Genomic DNA, 21,969 nt, shown 5'->3' with positions numbered 1-21,969 from the left:
AGTTGCTTGTATGATAGTGAGAGAGACCAGAATTGTTGCCAGATATTTTCAGATATGCTTTAATTCTCACCAAAAATCCTCCTCGCTTTCCGCGTCTCCTCGGGCGTCTCCGAGGTTGAAAGGCGCAGGGCGCACGGCGCAGATAGTCCGGTATGTTTGACAGGTGAGGAGGTAGTTGTGATAAATCATTACTAGAACCAGATAGTGGCAACTTAACATGTCGGAGGCTGAGAAGAGTTGTGTGGTCATAGACGAGCAGAGCAGAGGCATCATAACAAAAAATACTAAAAAGCAAACAAACAACAAAAAACAAGCAGAGCATACGTGGCAAGCGGCTGGCCGTAACTGGCGCCATTTTCAAGTTCCTGCTTTAAACATGCTGCTGTACAGCCTCTCCTGAAAACACCAAACCTTGACACCTCAGTTGTATCCAACTTCCGGCCTGTCTCCAGATTCCCATTTGTTTCTAAACTACTGGAGAAAATAGTTGAGTCCCAGTTGAAGTGCTTCCTGGAGGGTCACACCATCTTAGAGCTATTCAAATCTGGCTTTAAACCTCTCCATAGCACTGAAACTGCCCTACTGAAGGTTTTTAATGACATCTTCAGATCCACAGATACTGGTGATTCTGTGCTGCTTGTCCTATTGGACCTTACAGCCGCCTTTGACACCATCGACCATGAGATCCTCATTGCTAGGTTAGAGCAGTGGGTGGGCATCACTGGGTCAGCCCTCGAATGGTTTAGATCTTACCTCGCTGACAGATCCTTTTGTGTCTCCATCAAGGATTTTAGTTCTGCAGCAGCAGAGCTTAAATGGGGGGTTCCGCAGGGGTCCATCCTTGGTCCTCTTTTATTTGCTTTATACCTGCTGCCACTAGGTGCTATTTTCAGGAAACACAACATACCTTTTAATTTCTACGCCGACGACTGCCAAATCTACTTCCCCCTCAGACTCAACGGTACTCTCTCTATTCAACCGTTACTGGACTGCCTGGCTGACATCAGAGATTGGATGGCTTTAAATTTCTTGAGTTTCAACGAGAAGAAATCTGAAGTTATGCTGTTTCCTCCCAATGACACAATCACCAACCACTGCATGGACCTATCCTTTCTGTCACCGTTAGTGAAACAAAGAGTCACTAATCTAGGAGTGATACTTGACCCTTCTCTAAAACTCAACAATCATGTAAATATGATTGTTAAATCCTGCTTTTTCCAGCTGAGGCGACTGTCTAAGCTGAAGCCCATATTTAACTTGGAGACAGTAATTCATGCATTCATTACATCCAGGCTCGACTATTGCAACTCACTCCTTTTTGGTATCAGTCAGACCTCCATAGCTAGACTTCAACTGGTCCAAAATGCAGCAGCCCGGTTTTTGACCAGCACAAGCAAAAGAGAACACATTACTCCTGTTTTGGCCTCCCTACACTGGCTTCCAGTTCACTTTCGAATCAAATTCAAAATACTCTTGTATGTCTATAAATCACTAAACAGCTCTGCCCCCTCCTATCTTACTAATCTGCTCCAGCCGTATGTCCCACCACGTTCTCGCAGATCAGCAGACCAGTTGCTCCTAACAGTCCCAGGAACCCTTCTCAAGCGCAGAGGTAACAGGGCCTTCTCTGTAGCAGGCCCAAGACTTTGGAATGAGTTACCTCTGCTCGTTAGACAGGCCCCCTCCCTCACAGTTTTTAAATCTCGCTTAAAAACACACTTTTATTCCCTGGCTTTCTGCACTGTGTGATCTGTGCTGAGTCTGTGTGCGTCACACTGTGTTGGTCATGTTGCGGTTGTTGTTGTTATCCATTATTGTTTTGTTGGTTTCTACTTTTTGGTGTCCTGTTATGTAATCTGTTGCTGTGTGCTTGTTCTGTTTGTCCCTGTACAGCACTTTGGTGTGCTTTGTCACTGTTTAAAGTGCTTTATAAATAAATTGGTATGGTATGGTATGGTATGGTATGGTATGTTGTTCCTTCCCAATGACACGATCACAAACCACTGCATCGACATTTCCGCTCTAACCCTGTCAGAAAAACAAAGAGTCACTAATCTGGGAGTGATAATGGACCCTTCCCTGAAACTTAACAATCATGTAAACATGATTGTTAAATCATGCTTCTTCCAACTGAGGCGGCTGTCTAAACTGAAGCCCATATTATCCAAAAATAACCTGGAGACAGTAATACACACATTCATTACATCTAGGCTTGATTACTGCAATTCACTCGTGTTTGGTATCAGTCAGACTTCCATTGCACGACTACAACTGGTCCAGAAAGCAGCAGCCCGATTTTTAACCAGTACAGGCAAAAGAGAGCACATTACTCCAGTTTTAGCCTCACTAGACTGGCTACCGGTTCACCTTCGAATCCAGTTCAAAATACTCCTGTATGTCTACAAATCGCTGAACAGTTTCGCCCCCACCCCCCAATCTCTCTGATTTTCTACAACCGTATGTCTCTCCACGTTCCCTGCGGTCAGCGGACCAGTTACTCCTCACAGTTCCAGGAACTCATCTTAAGCGCAGAGGTGACAGGGCCTTCTCTGTAACAGGTCCAAGACTTTGGAACAAGTTGCCTCTGCTTGTCAGACAGGCACCCCTCCCTCTCAGTTGTCAAGTCCCGTTTAAAAACCCACTACTATTCAGTAGCTTTCAACACCAGATGATCTGTGTTTTGAACCTGTATGCTCGACACTGGTTAGTCGTCATATTTATTATCTGCATCGATTTTATGTCTATATTCTGATTTACCTCATTTTGTATATTGCTTTGTGTGTTTCCTGTTTTCTGTCTGTACAGCACTTTGGTTGGCCTTGTTGCTGTTGTAAGTGCTCTATAAATAAAATGGTATGGTATGGTATATATTTAGAACTCTGACTTAGATAAATGATAGAAATTTCCATATGTCCTATTCACCACACCAGGGGGATGATGAAGTCCTAGGCAGATGTCCAGGGCTGGGTCAGGCGACCTGAGGGAGGCAGGTCTCACACTAGCAGTCAGCTTTGGCATCTTATTTTACCTGACGGTGGTTCAGATCACACGCTATAGCCTGTAGGCATCCCCCGCGAACATATAAGTAGTAGTTTACATTCAACCAGAGGAAAAATGATTAATTGCTTGCATATCTGGCGGTATTGAACTGGAAGTTTTTTTATTTGAGGAACCCTCCGGGCCCCTCAAACCAGGGGGAGTTGTTAGATATTTTTATCTAGACTGGTCCTGGGGTTTTTGATCTGCTCAGAGATGGGATTATAATGAAATTATGACCTGGTTCTGACTGGGTTAACCTGGGCCAGCAACTCTAAAAAGAGTCTCCCTGGGATTCAATATCTGTCAAGGAATAGAGTTTATTTCTGCTTGCTACATCACGTAGAGTCTTTTGAAGCACCATCTCATATTTCCTTTCACTTCATAACCACATAAGATCCATTGAGATCATACTTAGTCACATCCCCTCATACACTGACAGGTTGAGCTCCCCTTCTGCAAAGGAGGAGTCTAGGACCCTATAAATGAGAAATGACACGGGACATCGGGGCTCATCCAGGTTTGTGATCGCGTCAGACCGGAGAGACCAGCACTGTAAATTGCAACCTTTTCCTGCCTTGATTTTAATACAATTGGTAAAACTGAATTCATGTTTCCTTGATTTATTATTAGTGTGAGTTGCCACTTCTGAGGGAGATTCGAGCTGGGGGGCGGGGGGGGGGTGTAGAGACGTGGGCTGGAGGCGGGTTTCCTGGTCCGGTGGCCTAGTCAGCTCCCGTCCTTACACCACCCACACTTCTCTGATGATATTTCTCCTCCAGCTTCTGTTTGTTGGCATCATTGCACCTCCACAGCTCCACCTTCAGTCCTTGTATCCTCCTCAACAAGTCTTTGTTCCCAGGTCCGAGGGCCCCCTCTTTGTCGTTCAGCAGGACCGCCACTTGTTATTGTTTAGCTCAGTGGTGTCCATTATGCAGTAGGAATGCGGGATATAAACGGTATACGGTAGAAACGATAGAAATTTAGCCTACGATATAGAACTGTCTTCTATCGGCTAATCGCAATAATGCTGTGTCTGAAGTAAAATCAGAGTTGTCAGTTTAATCGTTACTTTTTTTAGTTGAAAACTGTGCGCAAGTGGTGTTAAAAGTCTTTTCTTCGAGGGCTAAGTAGTGTTGGATTTCATATTTTTATACCTTTTTATATTTCCTATCAAGCATTCAAATGTCATGTTATACAAAGTGTGTGTGTGCCTTTCTTCAAGGGTTGAACTATATTTATTGAAAATGTTTACTAATTCTAACTATTTTACCTTTACATATAATCTTATATTAGCTAATGATAATTTTACAAGTTCACATTTGATATATTACAAGCAATCACAGTGGGCCAGATAGCAGGTAAGATACTGACTGACTCAGGAGGGGAGAGTCCTTTGTGCTCTGAGCACATGGTGGCCTGGCCGCTCATACACACACTGATTAACATAAATAAAGCTAGAACACATTTCTTTAATTTAGACTTAATATAGTTTGACTAAGTAAAAGGAGGGAGGAACGGCCCCCCTGATCTGAACCAGAGTGGTGTTCTGTTGTTGGACTTCTGTGCTCGCCATGGATTGTCAATAACGAACACCTTGTTCAAGCATAAGGGTGTCCATATGTGCTCTTGCACCAGGACACCCTCGGCCGCAGTTCGATGATCGACTTTGTCATCGTCTCATCTGATCTACGGCCACATGTCTTGGACACTCGGGTGAAGAGAGGGGCGGAGCTGTCAACTGATCACTACCTAGTGGTGAGTTGGCTCCGATGGTGGGGGAGGATGCCGGTCAGACCTGGCAGACCCAAAGGTATTGTGAGGGTTTGCTGGGAACGTCTGGCAGTCTCCTGTGAGACGGAGTTTCAACTCCCACCTCCGGGAGAACTTTGAACATGTTCCGAGGGAGGTGGGGGACATTGAGTCTGAGTGGACCATGTTTCGTGCCTCTATTGTCGAGGCGGCTTACCAAAGCTGCGGCCGCAAGGTTGTCGGTGCCTGTCGCGGCGGCAACCCTCGAACCCGATGGTGGACACCGTCAGTGAAGGATGCTGTCAAGCTGAAGAAGGAGTCCTATCGGGCCTTTTTGGCCTGTGGGATCCCGGAAGCAGCTGATGGGTACCGGCAGTCCAAGCGACATGCGGCTCGGGTGGTTGCTGAGGCAAAAACTCGGGCATGGGAGGAGTTCGGAGAGGCCATGGAGAACGACTTCCGCACGGCTTCGAGACGATTCTGGTCCACCATCCGGCGTCTCAGGGGGGGGAAAGCGGTATGCCACCAACACTGTTTATAGTGGGAGTGGTGTGCTGCTGACCTCAACCCGGGATGTTGTGGGTCGGTGGGCGGAATACTTTGAAGACCTCCTCAATCCCACCGGCACGTCTTCCACTGAGGAAGCGGAGCCTGGGGACTCTGGGTCGGGCCCTCCAATCTCTGGTGCTGAGGTCACCGAGGTGGTTAAAAAACTCCTCGTGGCAGGGCCCCAGGGGTGGATGAGATCCGCCTAGAGTTCCTTAAGGCTCTGGATGTTGTAGGGTTGTGTTGGCTTACGCGACTCTGCAATATTGCATGGACATCGGGGGAAGTTCCCCCTGGATTGGCAGACCGGGGTGGTGGTCCCCCTATTCAAAAAGGGGGACCGTAGAGTGTGTTCCAACTACAGGGGAATCACACTCTTAAGCCTCCCTGGTAAGGTCTATTTGGGGGTTCTGGAGAGGAAGGTCCGTCGGATAGTCGAACCTCGGATTCAGGAGGAACAGTGCGGTTTTCGTCCTGGCCGTGGAACACTGGACCAGCTCTACACTCTCAGCAGGGTCCTGGAGGGTGCGTGGGAGTTTGCCCAACCAGTCTACATTTGCTTTGTGGACTTGGAGAAGGCGTTTGACCGCATCCCTCGGGGGGCCCTGTGGGAGGTACTCTGGGAGCATGGGGTACCGGGCCCTTTCATACGGGCTGTTAGGTCCCTGTATGACCGGTGTCAGAGCCTGGTCCGCATCGCCAGCAGTAAGTCGGGCTTGTTCCCGGTGAGAGTTGGACTCCGCCAAGGTTGCCCTTTGTCACCGATTCTGTTCATAACTTTTATGGACAGAATTTCTATGCACAGCCAAGGTGTTGAGGGGATCCGATTTGGTGGCCTTAGGATTGCGTCTCTGCTTTTTGCAGATGATGTGGTCCTACTGGCTTCATCAGATCGTGATCTACAGCTTTCGATGAGTGGTTCGCAGCCGAGTGCGACACGGCCAGATGAGGATCAGTTCCTCCAAATCCGAGGCCATGGTCTTGAGCCAGAAAAGGGTAGAGTGCCCTCTCCAAGTCAGGGAGGAGGTCCTGCCCCAAGTGGAGGAGTTCAAGTATGTTGGGATCTTGTTCACGAATGAGGGAAAAAATGAGTGTCGAAATGAGTTTTCTCCGCAGGGTGTCTGGGCTCTCCCTTAGAGATCATCCGGGAGGGACTCAGAGTAGAGCAGCTGCTTGTCCACGTTGAGAGGAGCCAGTTGAGGTGGCTCGGCATCTGTTTAGGATGCCTCCTGGACGCCTCCCTGGTGAGGTGTTCCGGACACGTCCCACCGGGAGGAGGCCCAGAGGAAAACCCAGGACATGCTGGAGGGACTATGTTTCTCGGCTGGCCTGGGGACACCTCAGGATTCCCCCGGAGGAGCTGGACCAAGTGGTTGGGGAGGGGGAAGTCTGGGCCTCCCTACTTAGGCTGCTAGCCCCGCGACCCGACCCCGGATAAGTGGAAGAAAATGGATGGATAGATGGATGGAAATAATAAGAATTTCCGTTTTGTTTGCATTTTACTGCAAGTAGTTGCTGTTCAGCCATAATTTGATTTCAGACAGACAATTACTGAGTTCAGACAGTTTGTACATCTTGGAAGGTCGAAAAGAACATACGTTATGTACTATAAACACAGATTCTATGAAAATGAGTGCAGCCCTTTAATTCAATCCAATTCAATTTGAAAATACTTTATTAATCCCAGAGGGAAATTAAATGTTGTAACTCATCATCCTGGTTTCATTAAAGAGTTGTTCTAGATGCTGATGGCTGTGGGCAGGAAGGATCTCTTGTCTGTCTTACAGCAGATGTGAAGAAGCCTCTAACTGACGACACTCTGTTGTTGTAGGACAGTCTGATGAAGATGATGCTGAGGGTTGTCTGTAATGTTCATTTTATGAAGAATCCTTCTTTGAATAATCATCGCCAAAGGTTCTAGAGGAGTCCCCAAAACTGAGCCAGCCTTCTTTATGAGCTTGTTGATCTTTTTGAAGTCACTTGCTCTGGTGCTGCTACCCCAGCAGATGATGGCAGAAGAGATAGCGCTCTCTACAACAGACTTATAGAAGATATGGGGCATCTTGCTGCAAACACTGAAAGACTTCAACTTCCTCAAGAAGTACAGTCTGCTCTGTCCCTTCTTGTAGACGCTTCACTGTTTCATCTCCAGTCCAGTCTGTTGTCCAGGTGAACCCCAAGGTATTTATACTTCTCCACCACCTCCATTTCTTCTCCCATGATGGAAATAGGGTTGAACCTGTTTCTGTTTCTCTTGAAATCTACAATCATCTCCTTTGTTTTGTTCACATTCAAGATGAGATGATTGTTTCCACACCATGCCACAAAGCGGTCCACCTGTACTCAGCTTCTTGTCCATCTCTGATACACCCAACCACTGCAGAGTCATCTGAATATTTCTGCAGATGACAGGAGTCTGTTATGTACTGGAAATCTAAGGTGCACAGAGTGAAAAGGAAAGGTGAGAGTACAGGCCCCTGTGGTGCTCCTGAGCTACTGACACCTGGTTAGACACACAATCCTTCAGTCTCACAAACTGTGGTCTGTTTGTGAGGTAGTCTTTCATCCAGGTGATTGTTAAGGCCTCTACCTGAGTCTTCTGGAGTTTCTGACAAAGCAAATCAGGCTGGATTGTGTTAAATGCACTAGAGAAATCAAAGAACATGACTCTCACAGTGCTGTCTGCCTTTTCGAGATGACAGTGACCAATATGTAAAAGAAGGGTCCATGACTGAGGTGGTAGATACAGTATTTGAAGTGTGACAAGACAGCCTTGGGTCAAAGGAGGGTGGTATATCTGTATGGCTGTGGGCAAGAGAGGAGGATGCTGAGCTTGTTCCTGAACTGAACCTATGGAAGAACGTGTTCAGTTCATTGGTTCTGTTCAGGCTTCCATCCTTCTGATCCTCCTTCTGTTTGAAGCCTGTGATCTTTTCCATCCCTGACCACATCTCTATGATATTGTTCTGTTGGAACCTGCTCTCCAGCTTCTTCTTGTACACCTCCTTGCTGTTTCTTATCTTGACTTTTAGTTGCTTCTGTGTACTCCTCAATAATTCCCTGTCTCCCTCCCTGAAGGCTCTTTTTTTTTTGGTTTAGCAGTTCGTTCAGGTCAGTGGTGATCCAGGGTTTGTTATTGGGGAAGCATCTCACTGTTCTGGTGGAGATGGTGTTGTTTACACAGAAGTTTATATATAGTCGGTCACACACTCAGTCATGGCATTGATGTCCTCTCCAAGTGGCTGGCACAGTGCCTCAAAACAACCCCGCAGGGCTTCTTCAGCGTCCATTGACCATTTTCTCACTGTTCTCTTTATTAAAGGTTGCCTCTGAACAAGGGGTTTATATTTTGAGCAGAGAAACACAAGATTGTGATCTGATTTGTCAAGAGGGGGTCTTGCTTCAGCGAGGTATGAATCCTTGACATCTGCATAAAACAAGTCCAGCATTTTGTTTTCTCTGGTAGAGCAGATGACAAACTGTTGGAAAGTCGGAAGTGTAGCAGAGAGTGAAGCATGATTTAAGCTGCACTGATGGGTCTCACACTGTGCACAGCGTGTAACACTGAAAAAAACTCTAGTCCACACCCACCCACTGTGTGGGCCCCACCTCTAGACCGTATAAATGGCATACGGGTCCATAGATCTGCTCCCAAATAGCGTACTTTTCTTCAGCTTGGGAGCCAGTGAGGCCCAGTTCTTAAACGGCAGTATGTAACCTACATTCTCTTTCATATGGGCTTTGCCCTTTAAGCTGCACTGTTGGGATAAGGGCAAAGCAGGGTGTATTCTATGCCTCATTGGGTCCATCTGAAAAGATGAGCTCACAAACAAAAAAACTGCCTAACACACACACTCTGACTGTCCATTCAAGCTTAGTTACACATTGTTGATCCAAGCACCTGGTACGCACCGGCAGCAGATGTGCATCCTCTGTGCTGGACTGAAAACTGAGCATTTAACTTACTCACATGGTTGACAATGAGAGGGAGAATGGGGGAAGCTTCTGTACAGAGAAAAGCTCCCCTGCTTGGATGTCAGACAGGAAAACACCTGCTCAAAAGAAGAGTGAGCAGAGTTGCAAAGGAAAAACTGAGTGAAGATGGCTGTGACGTCACTCAAGACAGGACTTTGAGAACCGAGCGTGTCAAAGGCAAATTAGAAACATCACGCAGGTAAAAACAGATGAAAGGAGTTGTGATGACCAGGAAGCCGCAGAACAAAAGTCCTGTACAGACACATGTAAGAATTTTCATTATGTTATCATTTTAAACTGTTTCATGATTTCTGCACTTCTGTGCATACGAAGCAAAGAAGTTTCTGGCAAACTCTCAGTCCACGTCCGAGCTGATAGGAAATTATCTGTACTTACACAAGCTGTTTTTACTTAGAATTGATGGTTCTTTTGTAAAACCAGAAATGTCACATATCAACTCATATCCCATCAATCTTACACTGTCATTGTTCCTCTTAAGCATTTAATCAAAATGTTCTAAGATCATCTTGCCCTCGTTGCAATCTGCCTAATCAAGATATCTTTCTGAGAAGACTCTTTGCTTTCAACCCAAACCGTCCTGCCAACGCTTATCTTGTGACTCCAGATTGTTGATGTGAAACTGCTTTTCTTTTTTCCTTCACTCTTACCAATAAAAGGCAAGTTCAAACAGCGAGGCTTCGGAGTTCACTCTGATTTTGGTCAGTAGTGGATTTCCCCTCTTTGCAAAGGGCTTGTTCAAAATCTTACTCTGTGTCTCTGTGGTGTTTTTTATTGTCTAAGTATGAGAAAATACCTAACAACACACCACCGTGCAGCGCCGTGGGAGTTGGAATTCCTCTGGTGGAATGAGCCCTGAGTCCATCAGGAGGGGGAAGACCAGCCGCCGAAAAGGCTAGAGAAATAGTTTCACATAGCCAGTGAGAAACCCTCTGAAACTGTTAGAGCTGTCACAATTTTCCACCATCAACTTTGATCAACATCTGCATCCTGGTTGTAGACAGGAGCAGCAGAAGTGCCAGAGTTTTTATACAGATCAGTAAAATATATATATATTAAAAACACAGATGGTAAAACACACAGAAGAAAAACTGGAGAAAAGACAGCAAAGCCAAGCACAGGTGCCATCTTAACTCCAGGTCAGCAGTGGATATGCAATAGAAGATGGAGATGACTGAACAACTTCAGAACCAATCCACACACACTAACATGTAACATCCATGTTTCCTTCTACCATGGCTGGTTTACCTTGGAGTCTGATGGAGGTCTAAATTAGAACAAGAACGAGCACAGAAGCATCATATTTGAGCATTAAGAGCTGCAAGGTGAAGGCAGCCTTAGTCAGAGCTGTAGCGGACGCTAACCTGCGGTTTGTTTACGTGTTACATTTGAAGTTGACCAGTTCTTCCCATCATCAGGATGTAATTAATTTTGAATGTTCTTATTGTACATGGATGCATGTGAAATATTTTGCAACCTGTTCTTGAAGTTTATATGTATTTTTATTTTTGTAATGTCAAAGGTTTGAACCGTAAGCAGAAAGTGAAACTGAGACTAGCGCCAAAACGAGGTCAGATAACGGCATGGGTGAAGGAAGTTAATGCTCCCTCTGGTTTCTGCAACTGGTTAAACTGGCAAACACGGTAACATTATGAATAAATGTAGAGCTATGAAGTGTTGTTGAACATTGCATATTGTGATAATGTGAGAGAAAGGGAACTCAGTATTGTATGTTGTTCAATGCTATATCCTAATTTCTAATACTCTATTCTAAGCCTATATTCACAAGTGCATTGTCATGTTTTATGTTGACACCAAGATTATGCTTGGGACTAATGGCTCAAATCTACTTCTCACTTTAAACTTACTGTGGAAGTAAAATAGTTGAGAGCTGCTGTCATGAGCTGGTGCCATCTCAAAATGATGCCTTGAAAGTGTCCTCTGACAGTACTTTTGGACTTCATTTTAACTTGGTTCAAGCTTACTTCACCTCATGGATTACAACTAAAGGAAATGCATGTCTTCACTTGTTTGATCCACCACTTTTCCGCCTGTATGCTACCTGTGAGGACAAATGTGAAATTCTTCAGACTTACACACCAACTCTGGAACTGTTTTCTACCCTGCAGCCTCTCTCTTTCGCTGCTGACGCCATGTTGCATGTTTGCATGTAAAACACATGATCATATTGCAGAGAAGTTTGACCTTCTGTCCCAGTTACATCTGGTTTTCCTGCGGCTGCCATGGTCAAGGGGTACTTGAGCTCCATTGACAGTGGGTTTTTTTTCCTGCCCTCGTACACGCTCCTAACTGAAGGTTAAGATACTCCCCCAGATGGGTTTACCTGTTCACCATCTTTCTGCCTCTTCTTCCTCACTTTGTCCAGGTGAGCACTCTTCTCCACATTGCTCAGATAAAAATCTGTTTCCCTCTTGGCCTGAGAAACTTCAGCTCGGAGTCGCTGCTGGAGCACTGTCTGCTCATAGGCCAGCCTCTCGTTCAGGTGAGTCCACTGGAACCTGTGCAGGTACTTCACAGAAAAACACACAGGTCATAATTTCTGATCTGTAGACTTGTTAAGATCCAATCATGTTGCTGACTTTTAGAGCAATATACTCATATGAATGACATAATTGTGACCAAGCTGCAAATAAAACCACAGTCATATGAACGGGCTGTGTTACCATACCATACCACTTTATTTATAAAGCACTTAAAACAGCAACAAGGCCAACCAAAGTGCTGTACAGACAAAACAACAGGTAACACACAAAGCAAAATACAAAATGAGGTAAATCAGAATATAGACAAAAAACGATGCAGATAATGACGACAAACCAGTGTGGAGCATACAGGATCAAAACACAAATCATCTTGTGTTGAAAGCTACTGAATAGTAGTGAGTTTTTAAACGGGACTTGAAAACCGAGAGGGAGGGGGCCTGTCTGACAAGCAGAGGTAACTCGTTCCAGAGTCTTGGTCCTGCTACAGAGAAGGTCCTGTCACCTCTGCGCTTAAGACGAGTTCCTGGAACTGTGTGGTGCAACTGGTCCGCTGACCTCAGGGAGCGTGGTGGGACATACGGTTGTAGCAGATTAGAGAGATGGGGGGGGTGACACTGTTCAGTGATTTGTAGACATACATGAGTATTTTGAACTGGATTTGAAAGTGAACCGGTAACCAGTGCAGTGAGGGCAAAACTGGTGTAATGTGCTCTCTTTTGCCTGTACTGGTTAAAAATCGGGCTGCTGCATTCTGGACCAGTTGTAGTCGTGCAATGGAGGTCTGACTGATACCAAACAGGAGTGAATTGCAGTAATCAAGCCTAGATGTAATGAATGCATGTATTACTGTCTCCAGGTTCTTTTTGGACAATATGGGCTTCAGTTTAGACAGCCGCCTCAGTTGGAAGAAGCATGACTTAACAATCATGTTTACATGATTGTTAAGTTTCAGGGAAGGGTCCATTATCACGCCCAGATTAGTGACTCTTTGTTTTTCTGACAGGGTTAGAGCGGAAAGGTCGATGCAGTGGTTTGTGATCGTGTCGTTGGGAGGGAACAACATGACTTGAGACTTCTTTTCATTGAAACTTAAGAAATTTAAAGCCATCCAGTCACTGATGTCAGAGTCAGAGTCAGAGTCAGAGTCAGAGTTTCTTTATTGTCATTCGCACCTCATGTGGTACATGTGGTGGAGCGAAATTATGTACACAGGGTCCCAGTTACATCCAACAATAAAATGTATAAGAAAAACAGTAATAACATCTAAGATATGAACTAAGAAAAACATCAACTAAATATACACTAAGCACTCATAACATAAAACATTGAACATCAGCACAAACATGAACATGAGTCTGTGAGCAGATGTGCACGCATGAACACATCAACATTGAAACAGATCAGCAGCAACATGAAACAGATCAGCAGCAACATGATATGGTTTTTCACAGTGATTATTCTAGTTAGAGATTCATGAGTCTAACAGCCTCAGGGTAGAAGCTGTTCCTCAATCTAGTGGTTCTACACTTAATGCTCCTTAACCTCCTTCCTGAGGGGAGTGGGGCAAAAAGTGTGTGTGCTGGGTGGGTGGGGTCCTTCATGATGCAGGTGGCCCTCTTCCTGCATCTGGAGGTGTAGATGTCTGTGATGGTGGGGAGGCTGATTCCAACAGATTTCTGTGCAGCCTTCACCACTCTCTGCAAAGCTTTTCTTTCTGCAGCTGTGCAGCCTCCATGCCACACATTGATGCTCGAGCACAGGATGCTCTCCACTGCACACCTGTAGAAGGAGGTGAGGACTGAGCTTCCCAGACCAGCTCGCCTCAGCCGTCTGAGGAAGTAGAGTCTCTGATGAGCTTTCTTGATCAGGCTGGTGGTGTTGTTGCTCCAGCTGAGGTTGTCATTCATGTGTACACCCAAGTACTTGTAGCTGGAGACCACTTCCACCGCAGATCCTCTTATGTTCAGGGGGGTGTAGGTGTTTTTGTTCCTTCTGAAGTCCACAATCATCTCCTTTGTCTTCTTCACATTGATGTGAAGGTTATTCTCTCTGCACCAGCTCTCCAGGTGTTCCACCTCCTGCCTGTAGCTGGACTCATCATTGTTTGTGATGCATCCCACCACCGCTGTATCATCTGCAAACTTTACAATGTGACAGCCTGGATGGGTAGCTGCACAATCATATGTGAGCAGAGTAAACAGGAGGGGGCTCAACACACATCCCTGAGGGGAGCCAGTGCTGAGGGTTATGGTGGAGGAGGAGAGGTTGTGGATCCTCACTAACTGTGGTCTGTTTGTTAAAAAGTCTAGTACCCAGTTGCAGATGGAGGGGCTTAGTCCTAGTGTGGATAGTTTGTCCATCAGGGTTTGGGGGATCATGGTGTTGAAGGCGGATGTGAAGTCCACAAAGAGCATACGGACGTAAGAGTTTTTCTGCTCCAGGTGGTTGAGTGCAGTGTGGACCACAGAGGAGATTGCATCCTCTGTTGATCGGTTCTCACGGTATGCGTACTGATGAGGGTCCTCGTTGATGTTGATGGTTGTTTTGATGTGAGTCATGACCAGTTTTTCGAAGCATTTAGCGACTATCGGGGTGAGGGCCACTGGCCGATAGTCATTCAGACCAGTCACTGTAGAGCTTTTTGGGACTGGGATGATGGTGGCAGTCTTCAGGCAGGTGGGAACTGTCTCCAGGGTAAGTGAGGTGTTAAAGATGTCTGCCAGCACCTCACAGAGCTGATCAGCACATTCCTTCAACACTTTTCCGGGGATGTTGTCTGGGCCAGTTGCTTTGTGCGGATTAATCCTCCTGAAGGTACTCCTTACTTCTGCTGAGGTCACGCTGAGATGCTCTTCATCCGGTGGTGAGGTGAGTCTGGTGCTGGGTGGTCTGTTCGGGTCTTCAAAGCGTGCATAGAACTTGTTGAGGGCATCAGGCAGAGATGGGTCTTTGGGACATTGTTCACTCCTTCCTTTATAATCTGTTATGCACTTAATGCCCCTCCACATGCTCCGAGGGTCTTGTGAGATGAATTGACCCTCGATCCTCTTTGCATATGTGCCCTTGGCCCTCTTAATACCAGCAACCAGCTCTTTTCTTGTCCTACTCAGCTCCTCTGAGTTTCCAGACCTGAAGGCAGTGTTCCTGGCTTCCAGCAGGGTACGCACCTCTGCATTCAGCCAAGGTTTTCTGTTTGGGTAGCTTTTAACATTTCTGATAGTGGAGACTGTGTCAGTACATGTACTAATGTAACCCAGTACTGAGGATGTGTATTGGTCAAGATCAAGCGAACCTCCATTTTCAGCAGCTTCTCTGAAAACCTGCCAGTCTGTTCGATCAAAACAATCTCTCAGTATGGGGCCACTGTCCTGGATCCAGCATTTAACTTTCTTTTGAACCGGTCTGGAGCGTCTCAGCGGGGGCATGTAAGCAGGAGCCAGGAAGATTGAGATGTGGTCTGACAGTCCTAGGTGGGGGCGGGGTTCGGCTTTGTATGCATTTTTTACGTTCGTGTAAACACGGTCCAGCGTGCGGTCTCCACGTGTCGGAATCATCACATGCTGATTAAAGCTTGGGAGACAGTCCTTTAGATTCACGTGGTTAAAGTCTCCGGCTACAACGTAAAGAGCCTCGGGGTGTTTGTTCTGCAGCGAGCTGATGATATCATGTAGCTCCTGTAGTGATTCATTAGCATTAGCGTCCGGAGGACGCTAATGCCAGGCAGGCAGTTGAGCAGCGGTTGAATAGAGCATGTACCATTGTGTCTTAGGGGGAAGTAAATTTGACAGTCATAGGCATTGAAGTGGAAGGGCATGTTGTGTTTTCGGAAAATAGCACCAAGCGGCAGCAGGTATAAAGAGAATAGGAGGGGACCCAGTAAGGACCCCTGCGGAACCCCCCATTTAAGCTCTGCCTCTGCGGAACTAAAATCCTTGATGGAGACACAAAAGGATCTGTCAGTGAGGTAAGATCTGAACCAATTGAGGGCTGATCCTGTGATGCCCACCCACTGCTCCAACCTAGCAATGAGGATCTCATGGTCGATGGTGTCAAAGGCGGCTGTGAGGTCCAACAGGGCAAGCAGCACAGAATCACTGGTATCTGTGAATCTGAAGATGTCGTTAAAGACCTTCAGCAGGGCAGTTTCAGTGTTGTGGAGAGGTTTAAAGCCAGATTGGAAAAGCTCTAAGATGGCGTGATCCTCCAGGAAGCACTTCAACTGGGACTCAACTATTTTCTCCAGTACACCAAAGCAAGGAGGCTTCAAACTCTGTAGAGCAGCAGGTGACAACTTTTCTCAATTCCACAGGAATAAAGGTAAAAAACAAAAACACTGAATCATGTCACACTCTCCCAAGGAAAAACAACACAGGAAAATCAGCTATAACAATAAGATTTGCTAACAGAAATCATAAAATGGAACTATTAAAAGAGAGAAAACAAAAGGGATTGGATGTCTATCTGAATGAACATTTTGACAAAATAAAATGCAGACATAGCAAGAAAAGCAAGATTACTCAAAAAACAAAGAAAAATATAGAATACTTGGACACAAAATTGTAAAATATTCATCAAATTGAAAGGGACCCCTGAACAGGCTAAGGTTGTGGCCATTGGACATTGAAGAACTGGAAAAATACTGAAATAAACCGAACATAAGGAAATGATCAAACGTGTATCGACTGGAAGTGAGTGCAATTATGACAAAACAACCAACACAAGAACTGGACACCGTCATTTACATTGAACATAAAGCAGTGGATATAGAAAACAATATTGATCTATGGTGGAAATGTATTTTTAAAATATGGATACTTACGAAGACTTAAGAGTTAAAAATATACAATATACAATGTGAATAGTATCTTTTTCCAGAAATCGAATATTGTGACTATTATAATGAAAAGCAATTTAATTACATTAAAATAGAGAGCAGAGGTTTCTCTTATCATTCATTTTAATAGTAGAAGTATAAATGCAAGTTTACCTAAAATAACAGACTATTTAAAACAGTTGAACATAATTTTAGTATAATAGCAGTTTCAGAGACATGGTTAAATGATGAAAATATAAACAACTTTCAAATAGAAGGATATGGATTATATTAAATGAACAGAAGTAATAAAGAAGATGGGGGAGTTGCTTTATTTATCAATACAGAAATTAAATTCATTAACCCTATACAGGTTAACCCCATCGAGCCTCGGGGACTCAGTCTGTACAGCACTTTGGTTGGCCTTGTTGCTGTTTTAAGTGCTTTATAAATAAAGTGGTATGGTATGGTATTTACAAGAGAGGCCTGAATTTTAACAAAGAGTGATGATAACAGTGAACAACAAGGACAAAAATAAACAATCATAAAGGATGCGTACAAATTAAAAAAAGAATTGTAAACGCAAAATTGGACAAGATGTCAACAGTTGTTGATGATGTAATGGAAATAATTATGGTTGAGATATTAAATGAGAACTCTAAAAATATATTAGTTAGTTGTGTCTATAGATCACCAGATTCAAATATAGAGCTATTTACTGATAAAATCATGGAGCTCTTTGAAAAGAGTTGTAACAAAACGTTTTTTTGTGTGTGTGGGAACTTGAATACTGATTTAGGAAATCAAAATGACTCAAATAATATTTGTATATTTATTAATTCAATGCATAATTTGAGTCTTTATCCATTATTATAAGAATTGTCTTCTTCTTTCCAACAATTTTCAGTCAGGTCATCTGGACAGTTTTTTTTTTTTTTCTGAAACGTTTCACCGTCCATCCGGAAGGCTTCATCAGTCAAGGAAACACACAACACAAAACTGATTCTTCCCCCAAACAGCTTACTCCAAAGTGGAACAAACCAATTATGTTGGTGCTAAGATGGTGTCTTTGGCACGCCCCCTCCTCTGGAGCCGGCCCTCTTCCTTGTAGACCGTCATGTCAAACTGGTTCAAAACCAAAAAAAGTCAATGCTCAATAATACAGGTATACAATCCAACAATTTTCAGTCAGGTCATCTTTACAGTTTCTTTATTTTGTGCTGAAACGTTTCACCTTCCATCCAGAAGGCTTCATCAGTCAAGGAAACACACAACACCAAACTGATTCTTCCCCAAAACAGCTTACTCCAAAGAGGAACAAGCCAGTTATGTTGGTGCTAAGATGGTGTCTTTGGCAGGCCCCCTCCTCTGGAGCCGGCCCTCTTCCTCGTCGACAGTCATGTCAAACTGGTTCAAAGCCACCAACTTGGAAAAGTGTACATATATATGTAATATATTAGGGCTGGACCATATCATATTGTTCACGATAATACCGGTAAAAAAAGCTTGCCCGGGAAAATAAATGATATCATGATATGCTAATTTCATGACATAATTATGTCAGTGTTTGCCCCGCCCTGTTAACAGAACCGAGCGCACTGAACTACCAAACCGAATTGCACACACCCCCATCCACCTGTCGGTACTGGTGTCACGCTAATTAGCTGTGCACAATACTAGCTAGCTAAAATAATAAAAACAACACTAGCTTTTGACAAAAGCTTTTGACACTGTGGATCATGACATCTTGTGTCATAAGCTCTCAGAAATTGGTTTCTCAGAACACACCATTGGTTGGTTCTCCATCTCTCAGATCAGAAGCAATGTGTTGTTAAGATATTTTTAATCTAGACTGGTCCTATGGTTTTGATCTGCTCAGAGACGGGATTATAATGAAATTATGACCCAGTTCTGACTGGGTTAAACTGGGCCAGCAAACTCTAAAGAGAGTCACCCTGGGATTTCAATATCTGTCAAGAAATAGTTTAATCTGCTTGCCACATCACGTGGAAGGCTTTTGAAGCACTGTCTCATATTTCCTAACACGTCAGTCCACATAAGATCCACTGAAATCCCACTTAGTCACGCCCCCTCATACACTGATAGGTTGAGCTCTCCTTCTGTGAAGGCGGAGTCTTAGGACCCTATAAATGAGTAATGACACGGGACATCGGGGCTATTCTTCCGGGTCTGTGAACGCGTCACATGTAGAGTTCAGCGCTGTAAAATTGTAATCTTTTCCTGCCTTTTCTAATATAATTGATAAAACTTAATTGATGTTTTCTTGATTTATTGATTAGTATAGTTGCCACTTCTGAGGGAGGTTCGAGCCGGGGGTAAAGACGTGGGCTGGAGGGGGTTTCCGGATCGGGTGGTCCGCAGCCAGCTCACGTCTTTAACAGTGTTCAACATAATGGTACTTCCTCCAGTTATTTAACAGTCAACAATGGTGTACCACAAGGCTCAGTCTTAGGACCCACCCTCTTTACAATCTACATAGGTAATATAGGTCAGAACATCCCTGATGCATCCGTACATTTCTATGTTGATGACACAGTTGTTTCTTGTTGAGCTAAAACAGTTGATAAGGCTTTCCAGCTTTTGAAATCTGCATTTAACATCATCCAGTCAGATTTGTTCCGCCTCAAACTTGTCCTAAATGCCGACAAAACCAAAGGGATGGGTTTTTTTTTTTCAAATAGGAAGTTGGTCCCAGCAGTTCTTCCTCTGATTTTATCCTCAAATGGTGTCCCCATTGAGTTTGTTGATTCTTATATATATTTGGGTATCTTGGTCGACTCGCATTTCTCTTTTAAGCTCCATGTGGAAAACCTAGTAAAGAAACTGAAAGTTAAACTGGGTTTCTTTTTCAGAAACAAATCCTGTCTAACTCTGAATGCTAGGAAACGCCTTGTATCTGTGACTTTCCTTCCCTCCATTGATTATGGTGACATTATTTACATGAACGCTCCTAAAAGAACCCTGCAGATGTTGGATGCTGTCTATCATGGGGCACTAAGATTCATAACTGGCTGTGATTATCGTACCCACCACTGCACCCAGTATTCACTGGTTAACTGGACATCATTAACTTCACACAGACTCACTCACTGGTACATTTTCATCTTTAAATCACTTCTTGGTCTGCTGCCTTCATACATCTCCTCCTACATGTCTCTGTGTGAGTGCAGCTACAGTGTGCGTTCTCGGGACATTATAACCTGCAGTGTTCCCTCAGTGAGGACTGAACTAGGCAAAAGGGCCTTCTCCTCCTCCGCTCCTGTTTCCTGGAATATCTTGTAAAAAGATCTGAAGCTCTTGACCTTGACTTGAGTGGCTTTAAAAATGTGTTGGACTCCTGGCAAGGACCAATGCAGACATGTTACTGTTTTTAGGTTTCTACATTCGCCTTATAATCTAGCTGTTTTTGTAACTTTTTTGCCATCTTATCTGTAAAAAGAAAAAAAAAATCTGTATGCCTTTTTATAACTATTAGGCATTAACAGAGTACTTGAGTAATCTACACATCGATTGCTAGGACATTTATCGAGGTTAAAAATTTAACAGAGTATCCGTAGTGACGTCATATTATGTGACCATCGTATGACCGTAGGGGGCGGTGTTGCACTGTTGCAGGTCACAGAGTATGGTGTAACACCGGGTCCAATCCACCGAACCAGAACCAGTTTTGGTTTAAGTTTCATTTTTGACATGCTGCATGTTTCTTCACGTTTGCAGTTTAATAATAATAACTAATAGTTTAGTTTTTCCTGTGACTTATTTGCAGTATGATAAATGGTAGGAGCATAATATATGCTCCCAATGCTTTGTTGGTCTTTTTTTTTTGTAAATAATTACCTTTTTTTGCGGTTTTATTTATTTATTTATTTTTGTATCTTGAGATCTATGACGTCATCAAATACTTGAGTTCTACTCGAGTTTTATTATGTTAATGTCGAGTTTAAAAATTATATACTCGTTCAACCCCTACTGTTTATTGATGTTGCTGTTGTCCATTGTTGTCATCATTCTTTGTTGAAATCAGGTCTCTCTTGTAAATGAGTCCTCGAGGCTCAATGGGATTAACCTGCCTAAATAAAGGTTGAATGAATGAAAAGATATACAACATTCACTAAACTAAGAATACAAAAAACTAAAAATACACTAAGCACTAATAGTACAAAAACAATAAGCCAAAACAACAGCAGCACAAACATGGGTCTGTGTGAGCAGATGAGGACTAATGAACAAAGCAACATGAAATAATCAGCAGCATGAGATCAGCATCATGGATAGTCAGCAGCACATATATATGAAAGCAACATGGGGAATAATGAATAGTGTTTTGAAAAATCCATCCATCCATCCATCCATTATCTTAACCCGCTTATTCCATTTTGGGTCACGGGAGTTGCTGGTGCTCATGTCCAGCAATCACTGTGCGAGGGGCGGGGTACACCCTGGACGGGTCGCAAGTCCATCACAGGGACACATAGAGACAAACAAGACAAACAATCATTCACTCTCTCATTCACACCTAGGGACAATTTAGAGTTACCAATCAGCCTAACATGCATGTTTTTTTGGTCTGTGGGAGGAAACCGGAGGACGCGGAGAAAACCCACGCATGCACAGAGAGAACATGCAAACTCCACCCAGAAATGCCCCTGGACCGGGGTTTGAACCAAGGACCTGCTCGCTGAGAGGCAGCAGCTCTACCAGTTGCGCCACTGTGCTGCCCGTTTTGAAAAATCATAAAATACAATCAGGTATTACACAGTATTTTGTAAAAAATGACAAAAGAAGAAGAAAATCTACGATCAACATGAAATAGTAAATTAATTCAGTCAATAATATATTCTAAAATGGTTTAAATCATATCTATCTGATAGATTCCAGTTTGTAAATGTAAATAATAATAATAATAATCATTTTATTTAAAAAGTGCCTTTCAGGACACCCAAGGACACTTTACAGTAAGAAACATAGAAAGATTGTGTAAAAACAAACAAGCACAGTGCAAAGATCAACAGAAATAAATTGAAATATAAAATACATACAGCAAACACAAAGTTTGTTTTCTCAGTCATCCAGGTATATAACAACAAAAAAGGTTGAATCATGTCATCTGGACTTCGTTTTTTTTGTTAAAAAGAAACGTTTCGCCCCTCATCCAAGAGGCTTCGTCAGTCTGAGGCCTAGCCATCTGGTATTACCCAGAAGCCACCCTGACTCTTGTGTTCCAAGCCTGCCTCAGATACCCCTGAAGTCTGGCCTTTTCACTAATGGTTTCAAAAACACAAAGTTTGTTTTCTCAGTCATCCA

At 43.9% G+C, this 21,969-nt stretch overlaps 1 protein-coding gene across 1 annotated transcript in view; it reads right to left on the bottom strand.

Moving 5' to 3' along the window:
* Positions 1-21,969, bottom strand: part of abt1 (activator of basal transcription 1) — a 50,635-nt gene that overhangs the window by 15,401 nt on the left and 13,265 nt on the right. The window contains exon 4 of the mRNA XM_037684447.1: positions 11,672-11,857. Within this exon, the coding sequence (XP_037540375.1) occupies positions 11,672-11,857 (186 nt within the window). The remainder of the gene's footprint in view (positions 1-11,671; positions 11,858-21,969) is intronic.

This window comes from Nematolebias whitei, chromosome 11 (assembly GCF_014905685.2).
Source record: "Nematolebias whitei isolate Nwh7 chromosome 11, NemWhi1, whole genome shotgun sequence".
NCBI classification, from domain to species: domain Eukaryota; kingdom Metazoa; phylum Chordata; class Actinopteri; order Cyprinodontiformes; family Rivulidae; genus Nematolebias; species Nematolebias whitei.
This window is presented reverse-complemented; position numbering and strand designations above follow the sequence as displayed.